The sequence below is a fragment of the Mus musculus genome, chromosome 15 (genome assembly GCF_000001635.26).
Source record: "Mus musculus strain C57BL/6J chromosome 15, GRCm38.p6 C57BL/6J".
Classification (NCBI taxonomy): Eukaryota; Metazoa; Chordata; class Mammalia; order Rodentia; family Muridae; genus Mus; species Mus musculus.
The window spans coordinates 9,651,673-9,665,524 of record NC_000081.6 but is presented as its reverse complement, the minus strand read 5'-3'; the positions used below and the strand labels follow the sequence as shown (position 1 = coordinate 9,665,524).

At 36.0% G+C, this 13,852-nt stretch overlaps 1 protein-coding gene across 4 annotated transcripts in view; it reads left to right on the top strand.

The window, feature by feature from the left end:
• The window catches only part of Spef2 (sperm flagellar 2), a 170,676-nt gene that overhangs the window by 83,344 nt on the left and 73,480 nt on the right, over positions 1 to 13,852 (top strand). For 2 of the 4 annotated variants that reach the window (NM_001305042.1, XM_017316667.1), the window contains 3 exons: positions 2,299 to 2,451; positions 6,143 to 6,193; positions 12,452 to 12,600. In NM_001305042.1, the coding sequence (NP_001291971.1) occupies positions 2,299 to 2,451; positions 6,143 to 6,193; positions 12,452 to 12,600 (353 nt within the window). Of the gene's footprint in view, positions 1 to 2,298; positions 3,980 to 6,142; positions 6,194 to 12,451; positions 12,601 to 13,852 lie in introns of those variants that run through there. The other 2 variants (XM_017316668.1, NM_177123.4) reach the window with 2 other exon arrangements.

The window sequence follows — 13,852 nt, the reverse complement described above, 5'->3', positions numbered from 1 at the left end:
GTCCCATAGACGTGGGCTGTGGCAAAAGCATACCAGCTATCTGTGTAGATATTTAGTCTTTTGAGCCGATGTGTCCTCTGGCAGGGCCTGTCCAGCTACCACAGCTGCTCCAGTATGTTTTTTTCTTTTTCTAGATAGCTGTTCCAGTCTGTGAACCAAGTAACATATGCACCCTCTAGTAACTGGTCCATCAGATCTCCATGTCACCTATGTGTCTCAGCAAGAACCTGCTGAAAGTCTGGGTGTGGGAGCAGGGTAGCTGAGTTCAGACTTGGGAGGCAAAAGTGACTCTATCAGAATTGAACAACAGAGTCTTGTAATGTGTCACCTGAGCGTTAGTCAGCTGTCAGTCAGGGGGGCTGAACCACACTTTCTAGGGCATGTGCCAAGTTTTGTCCCAGAGTCAATTTATCTGCGTCCCTGACCAGAAGCCACTATGTGCAGACAAGCAGGCTATCTTACAGCCACCAGGTCTAATTTCTCACAAGTATGCCACAGGTCTTTTCCAGGGCAGCTGAGGATCTGAAAGGAAGTGGTCAGCATAGGGATCTGACAGGATTCTTAGGCTTATTCCAGAGGGCATAACTCAAAAACAGTCGTCAGTTGTTAGTCCAAGTCCAAACACATAGAGACACACAAGACACACACAGAAACCATTTTCAGTTAACCACCATAGAATCACAGTACCACAGAAATGACAAACACAAGCAAGACCAATACAGGGTGTCTTACACGTGATTCCCAGAGAAGCCTGACACTATCTGTTCCAGGCATATACTGAACCCTAGCTGCTGCTGGGTTGAGAAGGACTGTTTCAGATCCAACTTCCCAGCTTGACACGGGAGCATGCTCCAGTGTTGTAGCCTGCAACGTTTTGGCACATCTCACTATCACTGCAACCAACCCAAATGGACCTCTCTCCATGGGAAGGCCCCCAGAACCTGAGACCGGCCTAAAACCAAACCAAGATAATCAGTCAACTCCTTGGGACCAAAACCAGACTTGAAACCAGACAAACCAAAAGCAAAACAGAATCCGAAGGTGGTCTAATGGAGGACACACAAGTGAACAAGACAGACAGACACAGACATACAGACAGACAGGCAGGGAGGGATTCCACTTTATCTCTGATGTACGGTGTCTGTATCCCATGACGAAAACCACAAACAAAAACAAATCAGCAACAGAGAAGAAAAGACACCAGTATATCTAAGCACACTTGTCAGCCCCTGGACTTGTACAACCAGCCAAACACTACTTCCTGACAGGGGTGGGAATCCACATCGACTCCCTTTCTGGCAGAAAAAGCACCTTATTTTTCTCACTCTGCCAGATGACAGTCAGACCTTTCTGACTGTCCCTCACCCTGGGCACTTCCTCCAGGGTCACCCTTGGAACGTCTTCCAAGGTTGCAGCCTGCAGAGCCTTAGAACATCTTCCTCCCACAGCCACTAGGTCCTCACGGTCCAAAGTGGCAGCTGCCAGAATACAGAATACCAGAATTGAAAAACCAAGACACAAGGTGAGACTCAAACCCACAATCTCAGAACTGAAAAACCAAGACACAAGTTCAGCAATGCCACACTTAGACACTTAGACAACAGACAACATACAAGACTCACACAAACAAACGTACCTCCAAGGGGTCCTTCAGGGTTCCTGGGTGTCACCCAGATCTTGGTGGAACCTCCAAATGATAGAACCTAGTGGGGAAACCCCCACTCAATTCCTGATTCGGCGTGCACCCAAAATATCACGAAGGACCATCTTGATGTAATTACATTAAGTCATTTAATTACGGAGCTACGAACCGACATGCATCCCACACAGGAGATAATGGATGCCAGCCACTAGGCTCGGAAGCTAGGGGTTTTTATGGGGTAAGGGGCTTAGGGGTGTGGAATTCAGCATAGCGACACACTATTGGCTTATTCAAACATCAGCAGAAAAATTACATGTACATACAGGGTGTCAGAGTTCTGTGAGTTGTTGACTCAGTTCAGATAGCCCTGTTATGTCCTCACATTCCCCTTTATCTTTAAGGTTAAGCTGTTCCCAGGAACGTTTTAACTACGGGGCATAACCAGGTTTGTTTTTTTTTTTTTTTTTCTCAGCCCCAGGCAGCCTCTAGGCCCACAAACAACCAGCAATTTCTGAGTACTTTATATGACTTACAGATCTTGAAATTTCATCTTTCTTTCAGTATAATTGCAAAATAATTTTGATATTTGTTAGTTGAAATGAAATAATAGGCAACCAGAATCCCTAATGAAGGTTTGTTTTTTCATCCTTCTGAAGTTGAAAAGACACTGGAAGAAAAGGAAACTGAGAAAAAGGCAGGAGCTCCCCCGGCTGAGCCTCCCGCTATGAGCCCTCCCCTTTCTTCTGAAGCAGAAAAAGACAAGGAGCTTCATCAGGCAAAAACTCCTGGGAAAGGAAAGACACAATCAGGTGACTGACAGAGTGATCTGTAATCCTATTTGTCAGTTTCTTGTCAGTTTCTTGTTCTCACATAGAAAAGAATGATAAATTAGAATGGCAGGCTACCTGTCTAGATTTAGACTGTGGAGACTTCAGCCATGTGAAACAAATATTTATGTCCAGACGTGGGAATACTCTTTTTACTTTCTTTTTGTTTGAATGGTATTGCAGATTCTATCAGGATCTCTCACAGGCAGAGAATATGCTCTACCACTGGGCTACATTCCTTTTGGATTCAAGGAAAAGTCCTCCAACTGAGCAAAATGCTTGTTTAAAAAGCTCAATGTCTTCCCTGTTCCACCGGAGATGTGGGGTCACCCTGTCAGGCCAGGTGCTTAGAAGTTCAGAGAGGAAGAGGAGAGATGTACAATAACAAGAAGTGTTTAGGCATATGGAGAAGATGACTGTTTAACAACATTAATTAGACACTTGAATCTGTGTATAGCCAGAAACATTCAATTAGACGGTCATAGAGTAGATACAGATGAGGCTAGTGGTATAGCTTAGTGCATAAAGGTGCTTAGTCACAACCTAAGCTGTATCCTCAAGACTCATGAAGTTAAAAAGAAAAGAACCACATCTCAAAAGTTACTCTCTAACGCCACATGCTTAACATGGCATGCGTGTGCACAAGCACATATACATACATACACACATACACACACTGTCACCCCAGTAAACTTAAATGATTTTTTATAAAAACACAGTCATGTAGAAAATACATTATAGATTCAATTTGTTCTAGATGCTTAGCCACTGGAGCCTGTAAATTTAGCATTAAGTGACAGAAAATGTACATGATTAAGCATTCTGCTAGTGACATTTGTAAGACACCAATATCAACGTGACCTGTGGCATAGCTTCTTCACAGTTGGTTGGCTGTTTAGCTGTCTATCTCATTGCCTATCCTTGCTATATCATAACTGTCTCTAATAATAATTTCACTGCATGGAGACTTGACATAAATCTGTTGTTCTTTACAAAATTAAATGTATTCATAGTAACCAAAATTATAGAGATAAAGCAAAGAACTTTGTTTCACACAATTAAGGTGAGCTTGATAGTAATATACTAAGAACCATTGTGCTTAACAAAACTGGGTTTAACCAAATACAGGGTATATATATAAATATATATAAATATATTTCTTTTAGTATAAGACAGTAAAATACAAAATCATATATAATATACAGTACATTTTCCTATAACCTCACTAGGAATTAGAATATATAATATTTAATTAGAAAAAGTCAAATCATTGAAATGTGATTTAGATTTGGAAGGCATTTTTCACATGCTGGAGAATTACCCACCATGGTCTTTTGAGCTTGCTTATAATCAGAATATCAGTGTAACTGTGCCTTTCCCAATACTAACTTCTAGTCTTTCTTATTCTGACAGATTTAAGTATTTAAGTTCTTAAAGTAATTATTTTCTATTTTAAAGCTGTAACCTTGAATAGTGTACACTGGAGGAATAATAAATCTGCTTTGGCTTCACTGACTGACTGTACCTGTCTCTTTCTTTTCTAACAAGGGGAGAGTTAGTCCCTGATCTTATCAGCAGATACTATGATTCATTTCTACTTGCTTACTCACATCCAAGCACATAACAATACAGGTGGAAAATATTTGTGCTCATAGGCATCAAAAGGCAGGAGGGTAGAGAGAGCCACCCAGAAGTTCAGATAAAAAAGTTTGCCCAAGCAAGTTAGAGCTTTTTCTTTACTATTTCAAAGAGAAAGTAACTGTAAAAAAAAAATTCATTCTTTTAAACAAGAATCAAAACACTAGCTTGAAAATTGGTCGGAGGAGACACAGTGCACTTAATCTTAGCAGATTTGGTCCAAGTACAATTCTAGAATACAGGTCTCCATTTTATATAAGTTTCCACCCTCTTTAGAATTCAACTAAAAACCTTCACATTTGTCTTCCATTGAACTGTCTATTTAATTTTGAACTAAAGTTCTCAGTATAAAATAATAGTAATAATAATATCATGGTACTATTTAAGTGGTTTTTGTCTTTATTGTTTGTTTCTTTGTAGGATAAGCATGGTACTGCAAACCTGAAACCCCAACATTTGCCAGAGATAAAAGGCAAATGATGAGTTAAACACATACACACACACACACTCTCTCTCTCTTGCTCTCATTGACTCACTCACTGAAACACACTTAGATTTCAGAACATATTTTAGATCTAATCTTTAAAATGGGTCAGAGTACATGTTGCTTCCAACAGAAATAGCTTTCCACAAAACTTTATAAATCAAGTGTCTTATTTTGTTTCTGTATGACCATCTTGTTCTAAACAGCAAATCTCCTTACATATCTTGCTACCCAGAATATTTTTATCATAAGGTTTTCTAACTATTTCACTTTTTTCCTGTAAAACAGTTAACTGATTCCAACATACAAAACTTTATATGAAATTCGCTGTCAAATATATGTATGTTTAAAAGTCCTTTTAGGTAAAAATCCTTTTAGGAGGATGATCCGCTGTGCCTTTTATTTGATTATTTCTAAGGAATCTTAGCAGTTAGACAATAAATATTCAAAAGCAAGTAACATGCACTAATGTAATTTTTGACTATCACTTCTAAGCACGCACATACACACACACAGAGAGAGGGAGAGAGAGAGAGAGAGAATGGAGACGATTAGATCTCTACATAATAATAATTTAAGCTGTCATACTTGTTCATTGAAGACAGTACATATACTAATATCAAGAGAAGTAAATAATTGAGCATTTTAACAACTAATACAACACATAGTAGTAAGGTTTTTTTCCTTCAAGGACCTATTTCTTATTCACTATTTAGGAAACATAGTATTAACCTATAAATTGTCCATTTTCTAGTTTCCCTCTTTCTGCAATTTACTTTTCACTAGGCTCTAGGAAATGTAAGGTAAATATGCTCAAATTATCCTTTATATTGTAAACTAGAGTCAGTGCAATTCGAAATACAGGAGTCAGTAGGCAATCCAGTGCATGGCACCCCCCAAAAAATCCAACTAAGGATATATCATGTTAGAACAACGTTATTTAGATCTTTCTCAAGGTGCTTCATTTTTATTAGTGACCCAATCATATTACTATCATTATTATTATTTATTACCATGTGTATGCATGGTATATAAGGTAGGGAAGCAGGAATCAGTTCTGTTCCCCCACCTCTATGTAGATTCTCAGTGTTGAACTTTGATTATGAAGCCTACACCACCTAGGAGCAAGCACTGTTACATGCTTAGCAGTCTTCCTGGGTCATCTTTCTTTTGGATACTCTGCCTTATTAAATCAAGGTCATTTTGTCACAATAAATTTAAATAAATTGTGTTGCTTCAAGTGGACTAGTGATTAATCTTTAAAATCCCTACCATCTCGTTAAAGATTATGAACAAATCCATTACTAAATTTCACGACTAAAGTAATATTAGATTTCCTTGCATGAAGACATAGAATAGAACTGTAATTCTTAATGAACTATCATTCATTAAGAATAAATGCAGAGTCTGTCTTCAGATTGACTTCAGCTCACAGGGAAAAAATTGATTCATTTGATGCAGTTCACAAACATATTTGATTGCTTAGAGTTTTTACAGCTCAGGCTATTGAAATAAACCATCAATGATATTTATATGTTGAATTTTATCTAGAAACCCAGCATGGTAAGCAAGAATCTCAACCTGAAGGAAAAGGAAAGAAAGGTGAGACTGTATTCAAAGGAAAGGTACAACAGATAAAGCTAGCTATTGTTCCATGTATTTCTGTGTTTTATAACCAGCTCAGAAAAAAAACAGCCATAAAGGATGGCAGGCAGTATACATTGACTACTTTGGGGGGGGGGGCATTTGTAAATCATTAGTTCATTCTAAAGAAAACAGCATCGGATTCCAAGGAAATGGAGGGAAAAAAAGTGATACTTGCAAGGGATAATGAAGTGATTGCTTAATAGGCAGAGTATCCATAGATCATGGATATTATGCTCCCATCAAGCCTCTGCTGTGCCTTCTTGAGCCTCTCATTAAATCGTATTCACTAATAAACACTTGCACATAGCATCCCTATCTTTCCTTACAACACAGAAGTAGAACTATAACTCGACATTGGACCAGTAATGACCTGCTATTACAATTTCTGAAATGCAAGTATGTAATTTTCTCACTCAATAGCTCAGACATGTAATCCTATGTGAGAAATTTCACTTGATATCAAGGGGTGTGCCAAGTTGCCGCTACTGCACAAGTGGTTATATAATGAGTGCGTATTCCCTTTCATTTTCTTATCTTGGGTGTGATTTCAGAGCCACAGTAGCACCTGAGTCTCCGCTTATGCAAAGGCTGGGACTTCCATGTCTGCCTTCTTATTCTTCAGGTTTTGATCTTATGTTTTGAGTTGCATTATTATCTAACTTAAATTTTATTATGTTTGTCTATTTTATTTTATCCATTTATTTGAAATAAGGTAAATATTATTTTTGAAGTATATAATGTAAAACATGTAAGTCTCTAAAACATGTTAGTTAAATTCATGTTGTTGCTATAACAAAAAAAAATTAAAGTTATAAATGCAATGAATGCATGTACTCGACTTGTTTCCAGATAGGTTACCAGAATTACCATCTTGTGGTGTGTACTTTTACTTAAATATTCATCATGAACTGCCAATCAAGTCATAGTCTAAAAGTGGGTAGTGATAGTCACAATATATTCTAAATGTTATGAATATCTTGATATATATCTCAATACTATACCTCAATACTATACACGCAGACACACAGAGTTTTTAACAGTCATGATTATTTATGTATGTGTGTAGATATATTTCTTAATATTTGAAATTAATACCATTGACACTGAAACAATTATTTATATTACAGGTCATTCAATTACAATAATATTTAAATCATCTCTTAAATGTTCTGATACACACAGTCACACTATAATATATATATATATATGTATATATATATATATATATACATATATATATATATATATGAGTATTTAAGCTAAGATGAACATCATATTCTAGAGCATTACTGTCAAAGGCAATCTTGCCATGGTTATGTGACACTGTAGACTTATGTTAGTAGATGTAGTTAGTGAAACAAGGCTGAGATAACATTTTAATTGAAATTTTAACTGCTGTAATTTATACTCAGCTCTTGATTGTTTACCACCAGAGAAATTTCCCATTTCATATTACTTATCTCTTGCATCTTAATTGTTCCCAAATTAAACTCAAATGAAAGATTATTGTATGAGCACCATAAAGACATATTAAGTACACATGGAGAGACTTGCTACCAAATCATAAATTAGATGTATTAGAATGGAGACTCTGAGAGCATCTTATTTAGAAACACAGGCACTAAAAAAGCCAGAGACAACCATACAAGATAAACAGTTAAAATATATTCATTCACTAGCTAAGTTAAATTAACCTAAAGGATTCTTTCTTTCTTTCTTTCTTTCTTTCTTTCTTTCTTTCTTTCTTTCTTTCTTTCTTTCTTTCTTTCTTTCTTTCTTTCTTCCTTCCTTCCTTCCTTCCTTCCTTCCTTCCTTCCTTCCTTCCTTCCTTCCTTTCTTCTTTCTTTCCTTTCTTTCTTTCTCTCTCTCTCTTTTTCTTTCTCTCTTTCTATTTTTTTTTTTTTAGCTTTTAGCTTTCTAGTTTATGAGGTTAAATGATGTCTTAAAAGGTGCATTTTAGGGGCTAGTGAGATTAGATTGCATTTCCTTCTGAGGACCTTGGTGCTATTCCCAGCACCACCACGGAGACTCACAACCACCCATAACTCTGGTTTCAGGAAATATTCTGTCCTCTACAGGAATATAGTGCACTGCATACATGCAGACAAATTAAGCATATACATGAAATTACTTAAATAAACAAATGAGTTAATAAATGATTAAATAAATAAATAAATACATGAAATCTTTTAAAACACAAACTTTAAGTCAGACTTACAAGTCCTTTTATTTGCAATAGTATAGACATGCTATTATTTGAATGTTAATTTCACATAGAAAGCTACACTATTTTACTTCTTAATATTTGAAATTAGCATCATTGACACTGGAGACAATTTTTTGTTTATCTCTCAGACCATTATATTACAGTTATATTTAGAGTCTCTCTTACAAGTTGTGGTATCACTTCTTCTTTCTTCAAATTTATTATTTCTTGCTGGTAGCATCACTGACCCATTCTTAATCTCTGGGTATTAGAAAATTCCTTTTGAGTTTCTTTTGAAATCTTAAACATTCAAGCTTACATTGATCTTAAAATATTTACTTTTAAACAGCATTTTTATATTTCACACATATTTTATATTTCACACATATACATAATTTATTCCTTCCTGCCAACTCACACTGCCCCCAAAACACTTCTCCTAAAATATATGTCCTTTAATTTTTTCAATAATATTTTACTAATTCTTTGAGAATTTTATATTTTCCTCTTATTCACCCTTAACTCATATCTACCTTCACTTCTCAATCTCCTAATTTCATATCCTCTCTCATTTTTTAAATGTAAGTGTTACCATACTTTTATTTACCTTGCAATTTAAATTTTGATTTTTACAAAAATTCATAGGTAATTACTATAATGACATCATTTCCACCCTTCACTCTGTCCTCACCAGAATTCTTCCTCTTTACAGTCATTAACGTCTCTGCTTTAAGTATTACTGATGTATATATATCCTTACCTTTGACAGTTTTTTCTTTTTATGTTATTTTTACAACTCTACATTCACATAAATATATACCTAAGACTTCTAAAGTCCATTTCTTATTTCTCTTATGTATATGTTTTAGGGCTGACCACTTGGAACTGGATGACCGGTCAGGAGGCTCATCCCTTGAGAAATTAACTCTCCCTCTCAGAGTAGTCATTCCTTGTCTATAGCTCTTCGTCTGGGTAGAGCCTTGTGGGATTTCTCCATCCTCATTAATGTGTCACCTGGTGTCATCGCTGTTCAGGTTTAGTTCAGGCTACCATGTTGCTGAGATTTCATGGACACAGCTTCCCAGAACTATGTATACATCAGGCTTACAGCTTGTGTCTTGTTCTTCTAGGGCTTGTCTTACAATCTTTCTGCCCCCTCTTCCATGGTATCTCCTGAGCCTTGCATATAGGGATTTCACTGTAGATGCAGAATTGAGATACAGAGGTGTTTTTTTTTTATTCTAAGCATAATTGCAATAAAGGTGGGTCTTATTAATGTTCTCAGATTGTCAGGCTTACTACTTTACAGTTAAGTCTATCTGAATCCATGATGAACAGTACAAATCCTAGGATCCTGAACAATGAAAACATTCCTTCATGAGCTTTGCCAAAGTTCCTTCTCCACACAGAGTTGGTGGTTGTTCAGTCCCTCACTCTTCATCTAAAACTGGGACTCTCTCTTCCTGGTTGTGTTCCCTCAGTCTGTTCTACCACTAATCTAAAATGTTCATCTCAGCTTAGTCAGCCTGCGATTCAACTTTGGCAGGTGTTCTTTGCAGCCCAGTCAGCCATTAACAATATGTATCTTTGCTTTAGCTAGACACAGATAAAATTAAGAAATATGGAAGTAACCATTGTTAACCAATATTTTTACTTCAACTAATAAAAATATAATTAAGTGAGATACCCATAGAGAATATTTTAAAACTAAAAAGTTATAAATAATAATTATTATAATAATTATAATAAATATCTTGCTTCAAAATATATACATTAGAATCTATGTTTGCCTCTTCCCAACAAATGACAGCTCCAAGCTCCACCTCCTTGAGAAATGCTATTTTATTAGAAAGTCCTCTGATTAAAGGTTCCCTTCCCATCAGTCAATGCCATTCACTCATTTCCTACAATTACTTATTTGCATTCTGTTTTTTAATTTTGCTTTAAATGTCTGACTTTTAATTGCTCAGCTCTTTACTAAATCACCACTATTTGTACTTTTGTGTTATTAATTGTTAATTTAGTTAGTTGTTTATTGTTCTCAGCATATTACTCTGTCATTTCATTTTCACCTAAATGTGTCTTTACTTTTAACATTGATCTACTACTTTGCCTAAAAATTGAAGTTTTCTTTACGACTCATTTTAATTTGTAATTATCTTGATGTAATGAGGAAGTTTTGAGGGCTAAACACTTGATAGCCAGTTTGGAGGCTATCAAGTTAGCATTATTAAACAAAAACTTCTTAAAACCGATGTGTAAGAATGCACGAAAGATGAATTTTTCTTCAAACCTTTACCCATAAAGAATGGCTATAGCAAGGACTTAATGATCTCACTATAGACCATGAAGACTTCAGATGAATTTCTTCATTAAATTTAAATAGCTAATAAAGATATTTGTTTCAAAGGAATTCTTTCACTACTTGAGCTATAGACATGCTTATTTCCCCATTAAATCTCCTTTTATAAGCATTTTCTTTGCTAAATATAATATATTCTCATTATTATAGTCTCAAAGCATGATAATCCAAAACTATTCTATCTCTCCTAATTTTCACTAAATGAAGAAAATATTTTTAAAAGAAGGGGGAAAAGTTTATTCAAGTCCTCAATCTATCATTATGTTTCTTTGTTTTGAAAATTCTGCTTAGAAAACCCTATCTTAAAATCATCTCAGATCAGAATGAACAGTGAAGAGTTGTACAGAAAAAAGGATGTTCAATAATAAACTGTTTTTGCTAGTCTGCAGGTATATAGTTATTGGTTTAATTATATGTGGAGAAATCACCTGAATTACCCAAAAGTCATAGTTGTTAATATCTTCTCTACTTAAAAACTGAGAGGAGGGATAGAATAGGGGGTTTTGGAGGGGAAACCAAGAAAGGAGATAACATTTGAAATGTAAATAAAGAAAATGTCAAATACAAACTTGCATTTTAATTAGCATGGAAATAAATATATCTAAAGAGCATCACTAAATTTTCCCCACTAGAATAATGTTTTTGAGAAAAAAAAGTGCTCCTTTTATTTAAGTCATCTTCAAACTGCATGCACAATTTTCACCAATTAATCTGAAAGAAGCCACAATTTAGCCTGAGTGATCTTTTAAAGAAAAAAAAAAAAAAGATCCTTTCACAGTATGTCTGTGCTCATAATATAAGGAAACCATGCAACAGGTCTGGGGGCCCTCTTCACTGAAAAAGAAGTATATTTCCTATTCAGATTCTAAAGTTGGACATAGAGGCCATCTCCCTCCTCCTTGCTCTCTTCCCTTCTTACCATCTCCTCCGTCCCCTTATTTTAGATTTTTGCTTCTATTTCTACCTCCCTGGATGCCTCCCCCACCCCTTCTTGATTTTTCTAGGCTTAAATTTAACGTCTGACCAGAGCAAGAAATAACATCATTTTTAGAAATCCTTTTCAATCTATAGGGAATATGAGAAGGTTCCCACACTTCAGTCGTCTCTTCTCTCATGTGTCCCATCTATAACTTCCCTCCTCTGGTTAACTCTTAGAGACTATCCTTCTCTAATTTCTGCTCTTGGCCCCAAGAGGCACAAACAAGACCCTTTTGTGTTCTAGATGGCTTCTTTCTCGTGTGGCATAAGGAATTTAATTTGCCAATTTCTACAATAGGAAATTAAACACACTTTCTGGTGAATCCTAAATTTTATAAGAGCCATACATGATTAGAGAAGCAAGCCATGAGCAAAGTACCAAAGCTGCAACAATAGCCAGACAGATGCTAGTTGCTGTATTCTTTCAAGTTACAAAATAAGTTATAGTATTAGTATAGTAGTAGTCGTCATCATCATTGTATAGTATTGGTTAATGTAGGAGCTACAGCAAACAAGGCATTTTGTCTTTATCTTTGAGTTAGTTGCCTGGAGAAGTTAAAAGAGTAATAGGTGGCCTGAATCCCAAAATGATCACATCCTTTGTCATCCTCAGATACCTGTCCGGCTTATCTTCTTGTCCTAGTATGATTTAATATGCATGTTTAAGTTTCTCCTAAAGGAAAAGCACAAGGAGGCAAAGTTTCAGTAAAGAAATCACCGGTTGGCTCAGCAGAAGTATCACCCACACCAACAGCACCACCGCCACCTAAGGCAGGAACAGAAGAATGGGTTTATGTGAATGAGCCTATACCGGAGGTACGACACCTTAGAATCAAATGAGTAGAATCGTTTATCCTGAACATTGAGTGTTACCACGTTAGAAACACCTAAAAATCATTCTGGTGCCAGGATTACGTACATATTTATCAAAAGGCTGAGGTAAACCTGGAGTGGCAGCTTCTGGGCAGAGGAGCAGAAGATCAGGGATTTAGTCCACCTTATTGAAGTGAAGGAAACTGAAAAAAAAATCTAGAGACTTATCAGTGAACCACATTTAAATTTGCCCCTTGGATTTGAATTTCTGAGTCCTATTTTGAAACTGCTCTTGAGTACTGAACTCAGGAGAGCAAATAGCTCCTGTTCTGCCTAAGGACAGCAGAGGTGCAGTGTCCTAGAAGAGTGACTTCTGTTGGATGCATACCCTACAAATTTAGAGTCAGTCATCATGCCTAATGCCTTATCATAATACTCCCAGACAAAATTTAACCTTTGGCTTTTTAGAACTGGAAAAATATATAAAGCTCACTAAACCATGTAAGACAGCTACATGACCCAGGAGCTTATAATAAATATGCTATACAAGGAAGTACCCAAGAGGCCATTTTCCTATGACAAAGGTAAAGCAGTTGCTACCTGGCCCTGGGGCTTCAAAATCAAAATTAATCATCTTGGAGCAATCAGACACTTAATCATCTCTATCTTTTTATTCCAGCCCACAATGGTTTCTTACACTGATAAACTCAGCAAGGTCCATCTGTGCCAAACATTTGAGAGCCAAGCCTTCACTGCAGGAGTTGTATTATAGATGTTATTAAACTCTTCTAGAGTTGTTGTATCCTCACAATAGGCTGTAGGTTCTTTGAGGTAGGAGTATACAGCATAGGTCACTATATTAAAGGAACCAGACATAGTCAACAGTATATGATTGATTCTTGATAGCATCCTGATGAATTAATTAACTAGTATTATTATAAAATTGGAAAGTACTTTAATATGAAACACTTAGATGGTCCAAAACATATGTGTATGTATGTTTGTATATAATTATGTATGTTTGCATGTTTATGGATATCACTCCACCAAACAGAAGCTACTTTAAATGTATACACACTCAGAGAGACACACCCACCAAACATTTTCAAAATGTTCTAATTTTTGACAGAAACAGAATAGAAGACTTCTAGAGCAATAATGTAAAATCATTATTTGGTATTGGATTGGTATTGGATGGGGAGAGATGAATCAAAAACAATCACTTATTATCAATAGGAATCCTCAAAAGAAATAA